Source organism: Vollenhovia emeryi, unplaced genomic scaffold, assembly GCF_000949405.1.
Source record: "Vollenhovia emeryi isolate VEMERY1.0 unplaced genomic scaffold, V.emery_V1.0 DF939131.1, whole genome shotgun sequence".
In the NCBI taxonomy this organism is placed as follows: domain Eukaryota; kingdom Metazoa; phylum Arthropoda; class Insecta; order Hymenoptera; family Formicidae; genus Vollenhovia; species Vollenhovia emeryi.
This window is the reverse complement of record NW_011967235.1, coordinates 2,455,240-2,468,824: the sequence shown is the minus strand read 5'-3', so window position 1 is coordinate 2,468,824 and position 13,585 is coordinate 2,455,240. Positions and strand designations below refer to the sequence as shown.

The 13,585-nt window shown below is 37.1% G+C and overlaps 1 protein-coding gene across 3 annotated transcripts; it reads right to left on the bottom strand.

Moving 5' to 3' along the window:
• Positions 1 to 4,257: 4,257 nt before the first annotated feature.
• Positions 4,258 to 12,974, bottom strand: LOC105568179 (zinc finger SWIM domain-containing protein 8). Of its 3 annotated transcripts, none has more exons than XM_012023628.1 (20): positions 12,558 to 12,973; positions 12,073 to 12,242; positions 10,937 to 11,247; positions 10,420 to 10,846; positions 10,098 to 10,346; positions 9,713 to 10,000; positions 8,997 to 9,605; positions 8,738 to 8,914; positions 8,473 to 8,659; positions 8,214 to 8,367; positions 7,941 to 8,097; positions 7,666 to 7,859; positions 7,093 to 7,585; positions 6,888 to 7,016; positions 6,591 to 6,801; positions 6,187 to 6,470; positions 6,010 to 6,114; positions 5,559 to 5,923; positions 5,271 to 5,420; positions 4,258 to 5,179 (listed from the first exon to the last, which is right to left on the bottom strand). In XM_012023628.1, the coding sequence occupies exons 1-20, from the start codon at positions 12,868 to 12,870 to the stop codon at positions 5,113 to 5,115; spliced, it is 5,040 nt and encodes a 1,679-aa protein (XP_011879018.1). In that variant the 5' UTR covers positions 12,871 to 12,973; the 3' UTR covers positions 4,258 to 5,112. The 3 variants fall into 3 exon arrangements, with proteins under 3 accessions (XP_011879018.1, XP_011879020.1, XP_011879017.1); XM_012023630.1 differs by having other exon boundaries at positions 8,214 to 8,340; XM_012023627.1 differs by having other exon boundaries at positions 8,214 to 8,659; positions 12,558 to 12,974.
• Positions 12,975 to 13,585: the final 611 nt, after the last annotated feature.

Sequence of the window (13,585 nt, the reverse complement as noted above, 5' to 3'; positions counted from 1 at the left end):
GACATGACAGTCATGTAAACTCTATTTAGCTCTATAAAATAACTCTATAAAAGCATTTAAGCAATAAAACTTTGAACTTGCAGCGCAATTCTTACAAACTGATAAGCTTTCGTTTTTCTAAACACTACATGATTTATACAGGGTGCTACGCAAGACTTTGACGTCCGGTCATGGGAAGGTAGAGGGGACTAAGACAAACAGAAAAGTATTGTACTATTTTGCGCTTGGACGAATAGTTATCGAGATACGAAATTTTAAAAATCGCCGTATTAGCCCAACCTACTGGCGAATGTAAGCGCGCGGTGAGAAGCGTCGGCCTAGCGGCCCCGCTCGAGGCGGTGTTCGGCGAGGAATAGAATGGCGGTGCGGGGCGAGGAGTAGGGAGGCGAGGCGCGCCGCTGCCCGTCCGCCGCTTACGCGACCGCTCGCACGTCTCCCCGCGCGGGGGCCGCTAGGCCGCCCTCTCACTGCGCGCTTACATTCGCCAGTAGGTTGGGCTAATACGGCGATTTTTAAAATTTCGTATCTCGATAACTATTCGTCCACGCGCAAAATAGTACAATACTTTTCTGTTTGTCTTAGTCCCCTCTATCTTCCCATGACCGGACGTCAAAGTCTTGCGTAGCACCCTGTATATGATACTCGCTTAGTTGGCCAACATTTTAATCGGAGCTAATGCGCATTATTGCATCCAACAGAATTCGCATAAAAACTTATTTTCTATAATATATACTTAAGCTTATTCATTTAGTAATATGCAAGAGCTTATCATACTTAACCTGATTCATACGTTTCATGTCAGTAAAAATACAGCAGAATATCTTTTTCGAATTATAATACATTCAAATATTATAAATTAATATTATTTTACATATAAAAATTATATATATATGTGTGTTTAATTCTTATTTTCAACATTTTCTTCTTTTCTCTTTTCTTTCTATCTACTTTCGTTTTCTTACTTCAAAAGGAGCTGTAAGTATGCAGTATAGGATTGTCACCAATTAAGTTGTTTCAATGTATGTATGTTATAAAGCATAATAATTAAAATTTAAAAAATATAGTTTCTATCATATAAAATTGATGAAAAATAGCTAAATTTAAAAAGATTTGCGTGAGTCGGCATTCAGTGTTCGTGCTTGCAACGCGTTCAGTTATTATTTTATCGAAAATCTTAAAATCCATGTCTAACTTTCTCACTTGAGAGTGTGTAAATACGAACAAAATTTGTTTGCATGAACGGGTCTGTTGGACACGATAATGCATATTATGTACACATTTTATAAAATAATAAAATGTGTGCAAGAGGTATACCAATGGATAATCGATAAATTTATCACCTAATTCTTCTTTATCAACAAATGTGTTTTCTTGGCTGAAACACAAGATAGATAAGCTGTAAAACATGTTATGCTGAAACATAAGATAGATAAGCTGTAAAAATATATTGAGACAGTTCAAACACAAGATAGATAAGATACAAGTCGAGGTATTAAAATGCATAGAAAAACGATATGATATCAATGACATATGAAAGAATAAAATAGAATTACTTAAAAAAATTCCATTTAAATTACCCCTTTTCTTCCTCTCGGGGGGAAAAAATGAAAAAACTTCCCACATGGACGCATCTCAACATTGCTCTACTTGATATTTGAATTGTTCAATTAACAAGCTGCTTGTCTGATTGCAGTTGTTGAAATACTGTACAAAAATTATATAGTTCTTCACTCTTACACAGTAAGCATTCAGCCTGTATATAAAACTTAACATAAGATAATATAAAAAACTATTAAGAATACTCTTAAAAGTCGCCAGTAGTAATTAACAACATCAATAATTTTTATGGACCGTATCTGGCAAAATACGGTTGCCAGATACGGTCAATAAAAATCATTGATGTTGATAATATAAAACCATTATATATATACTAAATTTATTAATTTATTTATCTTTAATATAAATTTATTTATACTTTTTTACCGTTCCAGCGTAGTACTTTTTGTATCATATTCAAATTGTTATCATGTTAAATAATAACTGTATGCAATACGATATTTACAAAAGATAAAATATAATTTACTATTAATTTTATAATGTATAAAAATTAAAGAGATAAACTTATGTTCCTTTAAAATTTAATTTTCAAATACCAATTTGTATTTTCGAATACAATATAAATTTCATTTTTTATATAAATTATGTTTTCGTCTCTCTTCTCCCTTTTAAAAATTTTTCTTTTCACCCTTTTTATATATAAAAAAATAAAAATAAAATTAAAATTAAAACGGTGATTATGCAGATGTTCTCTCACAGAGTTCTTTAACATTCATGAAGTGACTGCCTTTTCCTTTAAAAGAATGTTACCGCGCGATTTATTTATAAAGATTCTATTTCTTCATTTATTTGAAGATATTTAATTAGCTTTAAATGGTCATAGCATCTTTAATGGCCTTTCCTTGATAAAGCTATCATAGTTATTATATATTTAATATTATTCTTATTCTAACTTTAATTTAACAAAGTTCCACCAGATTTTCTAATCAGCAAAATCATTAACAGAATAATAGACTCCTTTGATCGTTAAAATCACAATGACACCCGCTCGAAATTTGTATTCAATTAATTAGCATCATATTTCTTTATACATTAAGAAGAAAAATGTGTCACTTTATGCAGAAGACATTTTCGTAAATCGATAAGTTGTTTTTTTGTGATAATGGCATATTCTCGATATCCCTTCTCTATAAATATTTTTACATATTACCGTAAATCGGATGATTCAGCATGCTAGCTTTATTTCTACATAGTCTGACTCACACAAAGCTAAATTAATACATTACAAATTTGAAACCTGAAAAACCCTTCGCCTACATGTTATCTACATTTAAAAGACATATTATGTATAGTTAAAAATATAGAAACTGAGACTGTTTAAAGAAAAATGTATATCGCTCTTATATGGTTTTAAAATTATAACGAAAATTTTCTCTTTCGTTTATAATTAAATTAAATTATAATTAAAAACAAACTTTCTAAAAAATCCTACGCGAGGGCACTCTATATGTATAAGCACTTTAATTGATGTCTAAACTAATTACACTTGATTCATGTTATTGATAAACACTCACACATTATTCAATATTTATCTTCCAAATTATGTAACTAAAATATATTATTAATCGATTTAATTAAATTTATTAAGAATATATAATTTCTTAGAAATTAATATTATCTTTTCTCTTCTTCTGTTTATCTCTTTTTCTATTTTATACGAGATACAAAATTTTACGTGATTTATTATTTACTTTAATCATTTTCGCAATTATTTATTTTAATCAACAGAAAATAGAACAACTTTATGAATTTCACGAATATACGCATAGAATAGCATTTGCGTTCTAATATTGAAAAGCATTTGATTCAAATAATATAATATTATTTCAAAATATAAATTTTAATAAAAAATAGTAATGTAATATATGTATAACATTTTATGTAAATTCTTTCATAGATCAGTGCACTCGATGCTTTATCATCTCTATGTAAGTCTTATTAGTAGCAAACAGTAGCATATAATGACAATTTTGTAATAGTTGCATTATGACAACTAAATATATATTTTAGAATGCATAAATGTTAAGGAAATTATTTAGTACTAAATTAATACTATAATTTTAAATAAAATGTTGATTCTATATTTATAATATAACTTAATTATTATAAGAAAATTCTAAATTTTTATGTAAAAGTTAATTGTAGCGTAACACATAAGTATAATAACGTATAATGTTCTGCATGTGTGAATATTTCAACAATTAAATATATGTTTCATAAATATTTATAACATATAATATGTATAATTATTAAACATTTATAGATACATATATGTATATGTATAAAAGTGTGTGGTTGTATGTGTGTGCGTGCGTGTACGAAAAGAAAAATGTAGCTGCCGTAGCTAAAAACTGCATGTGGCAACTAAATTTTAGTTGTAAAATATGGACATCTAATATTTAGTTGTGATAACTAAATACTTGGCTACCGTGCCTATTGCATTAGATGCGACAGCAAACCGTTTGTGGTTTAGAAATTTATATTGTAGTTACGGTAGCAAAATATTTTTAGCAAACTATGATTAGCTACGGTAGCGAAAAAACTTTTTCAGAGTGTGTGTGGGTGTGTGTCAATTTACGAATAATTTATTATTACATTTAAGTAATTTAGATAAGATAATAAATTAAATTAAAAGTAACATTTTTTTCAACAAATTTAATGTTTTCAAACGTATAAAATATGAAATTTTGTAAAAATTGGCGATGGCAATCATATACTGCAATTATCCATAAGAAAAGAAAATACAAAATCTAGATATAATAAGCTTATTCATTTACTCAGAATAAATTTATCTTAACATAAAGAACTGCTATACTTTATGACTCGCTCGCGCACGTCCGATATGACTCATTGTCAGAGTCTGAACATGAATTTTGATTCATGGCCGTTAATGTAATATACACATATCACTTTATGCAGAAGATATTACATAAAAATAGCGCACTGAATGTTTCATCATTTCTATGTAAATCTTATCTTGCGAGCAATAATGCATACATGTAAAACTTAACACACAAGCTTATACATTAAGCTGTTTTCACTTATTCATATTAAACCTAATCTAACTCATATATATCTTCTTCAACTGATCATCTTGATCATCTTGATCGTTATCAACTACTCACGCGTTTCTAGATACATTAACTAAACTTGAGATAAATCTCGTTCGTCTCTGTTATTGATCCCCTGAGAACCACGGCTGTCGATTGGTTCTTGCCATGCAGATGGTCCCGGTAGCCCGGTTATCTGATGTTGAGGAGGTGGCGGCAGCTGATGCGCCGCTGGTTCCTCAATAATGCATGGTATAGAGATTTTATCCCAAGCGAGCTTATTGACTGTAGCCAGCCCGTGAACGCATACGACGCTCTGTGGATGGGGGTGACAGGGATGTTGATGCTGTAATACGAGAGTTGTTGTCGGTGGTGGAGGCGGCAGGGATGGTTGAGGGTGAGGAGGAAGGGAAGTGAGCCACGTCACGCCTGGCTCCGTCCTGTGTCATTTGCCGGTCTGCTGTAATGCCGCATTGATCTGTGCCCACAGGTCTTTATTACAGGATTGAGATCTATGTGAGAGAGAGAGAAAGGAATATATTGTTAGCTTATCAAATTTTCATTCATATCCATCTATTATAAGATATTTGTTGTTGGATTTACCTTTTGATCGATTGTAACCACTCTTTAAATTGAGTATTTCCTTCAGGATTAATTTGGAAAGCAGCCCTTGCTGCGCAAACAATACTGGCAAACTCTTCATAGTCGCCAGCTGTTAAATGATATAGTTTTTGATGCATACACTGAATGTACCTAAAATCAAAACAACAAGTTACTGTTAGACATTGATTTAAGACTTAAATGATTTAATTCAGGACAACAGTTCTATATATTATAATTATAAATTGTATTTCTTTCTTTTTATATATTATAATAAAAAATGATACTAACATCTGTTGGCATTTGTGTACTAGCGGAGCCAAGGCAGATCTCAAGTGTTGTACGATGAGCGCTGGATTGTTCCTAGCGAGATACTGAGCTGCTTCCAGAGCAACGTGATGAAGGACAAAAGGGCTCACTATGCTATTTACAGCACAGATGCAGAGTTGATGCATATACTGCGTACCAAGCCGTTTTGCAACTCTGAGCAAGAACTTAACATCTTCGCCGTAGGGCGGATTCCGCGCATATTTGGCTTGAGGCCGATCGTCATGTACTCTGCGTGCTAAAGTATCTAACGCTAGCATACCTACACGGTATGCAGCGATGAGAGTCCGTAATTGTTGCTGATTAAAAGTGTGATTTTGTCTATGAACCTACGGCAAGAAAATTAACAATTTTTATCCACGGTTAAATATATTACATTATATATATACTATTATATATTGTTAGGGGGAATTACCTGAGGTTGAGCTCTCACAGTCGATATTATAGATTGAGTCTGGACTAATGAGGGTCCAGATAAGCTATTTTGTCCAGGAAGAGGACCCGCTACTCCTGCTTGGACCTGAATAAAGATGGGAAATTATATTTCTAATACACACTGAGATTAAAAATGGGACAGTAGAATAATGCTTACCGGTATAGGTTGTTGCATCGTGTATAAATGACGCGTTCCCGGTGTCGGCGGAGGTTGCGGTGTGTAATATGGTCCAGGCGGGGGTGGAGCAGCCGGAGATGGATGATGTGGGTGCGGTGTATGTTGGGGGTGTCCAGGATGATGTGGAAACGGATGATACATTTGCATGTGCGGTGCAGGTGGTAGAGTAACTCTGTGCGAGGGCATCGGACCGCTGAACGTCGCAATAGAATGATGAGGATGTACAAAGCTATACGGGCTTACGGCATACGGCATGCCAACTCCTAGAACATAATAATATGGCATTTAACAAGTTCCATGATAACTTTGTATTTTCATATTCTCAATGATCCAACTAAATTTCATACTTTCAATAATTTTGCGAAAAGAATCGTCAGTTTTACCTAAAGGCGCCAGAGTCGTGATCGTTGGATGAGTATAGTGCTGGGGAGGTGGTTGTGTGCTGGTAACAACAACAGTCTGCGCTGGTCCGGGCATCATTTGAGTATTCGACAAATCAACAGAAGGTCCTGGGTCAACCAGCAATATCCCATTAAGGTCCAATTGTAAAGGATCATGAGGAATCTCATCCTGCTGATCACCACCGGGAGTTTGCTACCGAAACAAAAATATGACGAGATATTTAATAAATTAATCCATTTCTATATTACCATGTAACAAATTACTTTACTCAAACTTACCCGAAGATATAACTCGTACCAATATTTTGCCACTTGGAAAAGCACTTCTGGATAAACTCCACCTCCTTTTGCAGTGTGCTCCACTGTGACACAAGCTTTCTCCAACATGGCTTCGCTCTGTTCTTTACACTGAAAAAATAAAATAAAAGATTTAATAACTATTTGGTTTATTTAATCGAATCATATCTGATTATATTGTACATACCTGAGATATAGCTCTCTGAATTTCATTAGGGTTAAGCGCATGTGCATGCGGTAGACAAGATAAAGCAAGTTCCGCTGCTGCTCTAACCATATTCGGATCGCTGCCTCTCGAAGATTTATCAGCTATACTAACAGCTTCCGGCGGTGTCAAATGTCCTTCCCAACTGTCAATGAGGAACCAAATTGCTGGAGCTCCGATCTCCATTGCTTGGCCGGTTATCCAGGACACGTGACTTGAATATGTACGACTCAGCCAATTCGGGCTAACGCAGTTATGGAGACCAAGGGCATATAAGCCAAGTTGGAAAGCACACATATGAAGTGCTCTATGAGGACCATGATGATTTTGACTAGTGGATGGTTGAGTGAATAACGAAGTTGAACTGGTACCACCAGCCTTCGATAAGACAGTCTTCGCTAATTCGCACATGAAGTGTGCGCTCGCTTCTGATGGTTGATTCGGAATAGACGGATAGAGTCTTTTGCTTTTATATCTAGATGAGCAAAACAACAAATATAAATTGATGCATAATATATTATATACATATATACATAGATATGTGTATATACACACCGTGTTTCTTTAGTTCTAATAGACACGGGTGGCTGCACAATTTGTGGTTGTATATTTAATGCACTTATACCACTTTCTAGTTCTGCGCTTGTACTACTATGAGGTCTGCTGTTTGCGCCAATGATATTTTCACCGCCATTATCAGTTCCAGCTAAAGGAGACGAACGTTCTTCATCGTGAACAAATCGGGCCATCTAAAATTTTAGAAAGTTTCATTGAACGTTATGTGCAAAGTTTGTAAACTTAGTATCGCAAGAAATATCTTGGGTTCTTACTTCACTCTTTGTAGGAGGATTTGAAGTGTAATAACTGCTGAGAATAGGTGACTTGATAAGTTGATGAACATCTCGATCCAGCAATTTATCCATTATTCTGGCTAATTTTACAGGATCATCTTTGTAATGTACGAGCAAAGTAATAGCCAAATCTCCTCTGGAACAAAAAATCATACATACTGTTAGATTAATATACACACGTGCATACATGTACACATACCACATGTATGAATATTACACATTAATGTTATGTATTAATAGTACAAATGTTACCTCTGTCTGCGAGTTCCTTCACAAAGAAGTGGATGATCCGCTTCACTAACATTCGCCTTCAATCCCAAAACAGCTACAGCGGCATCAAATCCAAGATTCAGATCGATCTCTGCAGGTAGTTTCACTCCTGTGAAATATTTCATATTTCTATTCTCTGTTTGACAAAGAAATATTTCCGTCTCCATATATAAATACAATTCAATCAGACATTTATTCATGGAAGGTTTAAGATGCATATTACTAAGAGAATATTTCATACTTGGTACATCGAGTGCGTCATATATGAAACTAGCCAACATGATAGGTAAGAGCGCGTGTCCTCTTGATTTCATAACTCCATCTCTTAATTGCTCGGCCCTCTGTTTTATCATAGCTAATTCAGTCGGTCCCAAGGGAATTCTTTTCAGTAAACCTACCAATTCGCTTTCTTGATGAGCCAGTTTGACCTAATTAAATTGAAAATAACCATCAACCTCACGAATGCCATAAAACAAAATGTGTTTCGTCGCTCCGTTTAATCTTACTTCTAAAGGTTTTGTGTTTGCCGGTGGTCTAGCCATTTCTAAGCCAAAAAGACCCACGCGAAACGCCAAATTGTGATACTCCGGATTCTCAGCGAGTACGGTGCACAGGAATCCACATTTCGCTAAAGTTGCTGACGCAAGGCATGTTACCTGGTGAGACGCTGGATTTACATGTTGCTGTAAAACCAAGATTACGCGTTTCTTTAACATCGTAATTATAATTTTCACCTTTAGAAAGATTTCTACTTCAAGAACATACCCTCTTTCGTTTGTTCTTTACCGGCACTGGCGGCCCCTCGATCATAAGATCGGGAGGATTGGCCAAAAGTTCCTCGGCCAGCTGTATTCCAATAATACAGGCCTCTCTCGTATGACCATGAGCATAAAGTCCCTCCGCCCGCGCAAATAATATGTCCCAGGGGTCTTCCGTTTTCTTTAAATTATTTAGAACTACACTGGCATCCTGAGTGGTGGAGGTATGCATATTGCTTTTAGCATATTTACTCGGCAGGCCACTATTATTGGTCACAGCTTTTGGATCGTAATAGTAGACATTGTACTCGTCACCGGAAGGACTATCGCTGCTAGATGAGGAGCTCTCGTCTTTGAATGGCCTCCCAGCTTCCTTCTCGTGATCGGACTCTTGTTCGTTCTTAACACTGACCCCTTTGGGCACAACCGCGCGCGATTTATCACGGCACTCCGCAATATTCGTCCTACTGCGCTTCGAGTTCTCGCAAGCAGGTTTGTTATTACTACTATCACTACTATCACTATGTGTCTCGGATGAGGCGTTTGAGCGAGCCTTGTCCGAGCCTTGAGCGTTCTTCATACTAACGTTGGAAGATGACTCGCTACCAGCCCCTTCCTGAAATAATCGTATCGTGATGTATTTTTGAGAGAACTCTCGTAAGAAAGGCAGTAAGACTGATGTTTATCGCACAACAGACTTGAGTGTAAAAAGAGAATAATAACCTGCGAATCGGTATCGCCGCAATTATTTAGTTGAGCACAAATTCGTCTAAGAACAGCCTGAGATTCAGATATATCAGGAATGTCGGTGTCATTCTCACAGAAACCTTCGGAGCTAACGCTGCTACGATTTCCATCACCGCCTCCGCTTCGCGAACACAATGGGAATTCACGCGGATTCAGCCGTCGTCTGTCTAAGTAACTGAACTCGACAATGCCATTTAAAGACCGTCGACCATGATGATGCGAAATTGGCGGTTGATAATTCAATACCGCAGAACTGGAATTTACCTGAAAAAATGCACGTTTATCCTTAACTGTTGTTCCTTCAACGCGATATGACAATTAAGCGTTATAATCCGTTGCAAAAGCGGCTCGGGATACCAACCTGGTTGACCTCCGTCCTTGTATCTCCGGCATGCCGAAAACATGTAAAGGGACAGTGATACATAGGATTGTTCTCGGCGGTATACGTGATTCCCGGCAAGATGTATTCATCCCAATCAAGGTAGCAAGCTTCGAGCGCCGACTTAAATCCGGTAAAGACTGCGAGATCATGTTTCAGAGAATCCTTCTGTGAACTGTTGCTTCTATTGTGCGAATTGTGCGGCACAGAACTGCCACGGCACTTGGCAACCTAAACACATAATTAAACTCGTTAAACTCGTCTTCGTCGAGGGTGCGAAGAAAGGGGAATGTAGGCTGCTCACTTTATCTATGATCTTCAAGTGCCAAGCCATAAATTGAGCATGCAACATCTCGCGTTCTGATGGCGATAGACCAGGATTTAGAGCGGCCAATCGCCAGAGAACCACGATCTCGTCGCACAGAGATGAGCACGCGTGTTGAGAGGCGTGCACATTGCTGTTCATATTATGCTTGCTGCCATATCCAGTGCCGTTCAGTAATGCGACCTTGGTGTTGAACCACCAAACAAGAATCTGCTCGCAAGCCATACACTCTTCCGTGATGATCTCCAGCAGAGGTATGGCGTTGCGGTCATTTCTCTTGAACATTTCGCGCACGATAGAAAGGAGATTCCACATGCCCTCCGGCTCGCGGCCTCTCAACGGTCGCAGCAATGACGCCCATTCGGAAGCGGCTGGTGGCGCGGTGGTGCTCAAATAATTAACATCGCTGGAAAGGAAGTTACGGAATGAATTATTACGTTAAACTAATCACGGCGAGGGCGCTCGCCGGTCAATTAGCCCGCGTTGCGATATTCACCTGAAGACTATGGGAGCCGGCACGCAAAACTTGATAAGAATCTTCTTAATGTTATCGTGTAACGTCTTCTCGTCTAAGTACCAGGAGGTCTGATCATAAGCTGAAGCTCCAGCGGTCGGGTCTGGAGCTCCGCAATAACTGTTAATAGCGCTTGGCTGGCTTGAGAGCAACTCGTCCAGCAACCGTTGGGCAGTGGGTAAAATCTGCTGAGGTAATTCACTGATGAGATATTGAGCGAACTTCTGGAGCTGTTCCCGATGCAATCGTGACAGGGATTCGCTAACCGGCGCCCTCAGACATACTTGCGTTGGCTGAAAGAGAATAGCATTAAAACAATTTGTTCTTCTACGTCCATCAGGAGAGAGAACTGGTAACGAGGGGGATGCATGATTTCATTCGTGGCTATATTGTCCCTTTCTATAAAAGAGATGTTACCGGCGTGAATGTCGTTAATATCGAACAGTTGAGGCCTCTTTTTCGCGATGCCGATTGGTTTTCTCGAAGCGCGGTGTGCTTTACCTCTCTTTTAGGCTGCGTTCCGATATTCACTGTCAGTACTGAAAATCTATAGTTTACGTCACGTATACTATACATTTTCAGTACTGACAGTGAATATTGGAACGCAGCCTAAAATTCGTGTTATGCTTCACTTCTTTTGTTCATCTCGCATGTAAATTTTAACAGTTTACGAAAAAATATACTTAAAGAAAGTTAGAAAATAAACAAAACGTTCAAGAAAGAGAAGTTAAGGAGAACGATACTAACGAAGTAAAATTTAATAAAAAAAATGAGAGACAGTTTGGAAATATATTCAGAAGGCATTAAAATTATACCAATTTAATAAGAATGGATGAAGATAAAAGGTAATGTAAAAAATAATTATAATGTGTTAAGATTTAACTATTAACGAACTTATCAAGAGACTGAAACAACCTACCCTGAAATGTAAAAATAAGGATAATGCTAATTGATGCATGCGTAGCGCGCGTAATGTATTGTTCTGGTATATTTAACAGATAAAGGAAATAAAAGAAAAAAAAAGAGAAAAATTGAAAAAAATTTTTACTGGACGTTCATTCACGATTTTCCTCCATTTTTCTAGCTGCCGGTCTTCCGAAAGTTAACCGTGCGCATACCATGTGTATTCTGTGCAGACAAACGGCTACCACGTGCGCGCACCAATAGGCCGTTGAGGAGCAGGTGCAATTACATGATGTAATCCTGCGCCGATCAAAGGTTACAGCGACGTTGAACTGTGCTCTAACCCCGTTTGTTTGCGGATTTACGCTGGCACTCAGATGAAATCCTACGGCAATATGGTATATGTGTGTGAGTGAGAGAGAGAAAAAGAGAGACCAAAAAACCGACTTAAAATAAAAATTTAAAGGGGCGATATTATTAGATATGAAACTCTATAAAAAAAACTGCAAATTTACGTCTTGTCTGGTACTTACATTCTCACAGTATTATTAAATTTTGTTTCAGAGATTAATTTAGTCAATATATATTGGAAATTCGTGAAATTATTGAAAACAGATAAAGCATAGGTTCTATAAGATCCAGTCCTGCGAGGTAAAAATAAAATTTCTGTTAAAGTGACTGCGATACGGAGTGGTCTTACCGATTTGTAGAGGTTCCTTAACGGTCTTTGCGCGAAAGAGATGTTCGCCACGAAGGAATTCGTCGGCGCTACCGTTCGCGAGACACGAATAAAGCCGTATGTCTTCTTCGTTATCGGGAAAGCTCCAGAAGGCTATTCTCAGCTGAAGCTGCTCGGGTACAGGAGGATAGAAGTGCTCCACCAGCTCGAAGGGAATATGAGACGCGACGCATCGTGCGGAAAGTTCGCAGAGCGTCGGCACCGTTTGCTGTCCATCTGTAACAAAATGGCAAATCGAGTGACGATAGCGACGAGGATTAATGTCAAGAAACATATCAAAGTCTACAAAACCATTTTTTTATACCGTTGATACACTGTTAAGCACATTGAAAGGAAAAATCTGGCTGCATAAATTAGAAATCTGGTAGATTCAACCGGTCGTCTGTTAGAAAATGGACGAATCAGAATTCCTTTAGGATTTACTAGATGTGTAGTGAAGTCTATCAAACTTCTGGTTATGAAATATCGAGCCCTACCGTGATAACTAGAAATTCTGTTTGGTTAAACGAAAATATATTCCGTCATACATGTCTTGTTGATACAATCAAAGCATTTTTCTTAGCAGTGCATGTATCGCCAAAAATTGGAGGTACGCGCACTGAAAAAAATTTCTGGTTGAATATGGACGAATCAGATAATTCCTTTAGGATTTACCAGAATTCCTTTAGGATTTACCAGAATTTCTGTAGGATTACAGGAATTCTGGTAAATCCTAAAGGAATTATCTGATTCGTCCATATTCAACCAGAAATTTTTTTCAGTGCGTTAAAGTAAAAACCATTCGTAATTATGAGAGACATAAAATCCACCAAATAGATAGTACCTTGAAATTAGGGATTTTATTTTGATGAGATACATTGTCTTCGCGATTACGAGTGTGGTAACACAGAAAGAGTACAACAAATCTCTATCTGGCACGGAAAGAGACATTTTAACGTACATTTTCACCTCGTACAACTTTAAAAAGTACGTACGGAAAATTGTGTACC

Bases quoted from the DNA above. Each gene is read 5' to 3' on its own strand.
- LOC105568179 (XM_012023627.1), bottom strand. From the start codon at position 12,870: ATGTTTCTTGACATTAATCCTCGTCGCTATCGTCACTCGATTTGCCAT. The intron at 10,347-10,419 runs GTGAGCAGCCTA...TTATGTGTTTAG, and splicing joins ACTTGAAGATCATAGATAAA to GTTGCCAAGTGCCGTGGCAG. The intron at 8,098-8,213 runs GTAACATTTGTA...TTTTTGTTCCAG, and splicing joins GAAGGAACTCGCAGACAGAG to AGGAGATTTGGCTATTACTT.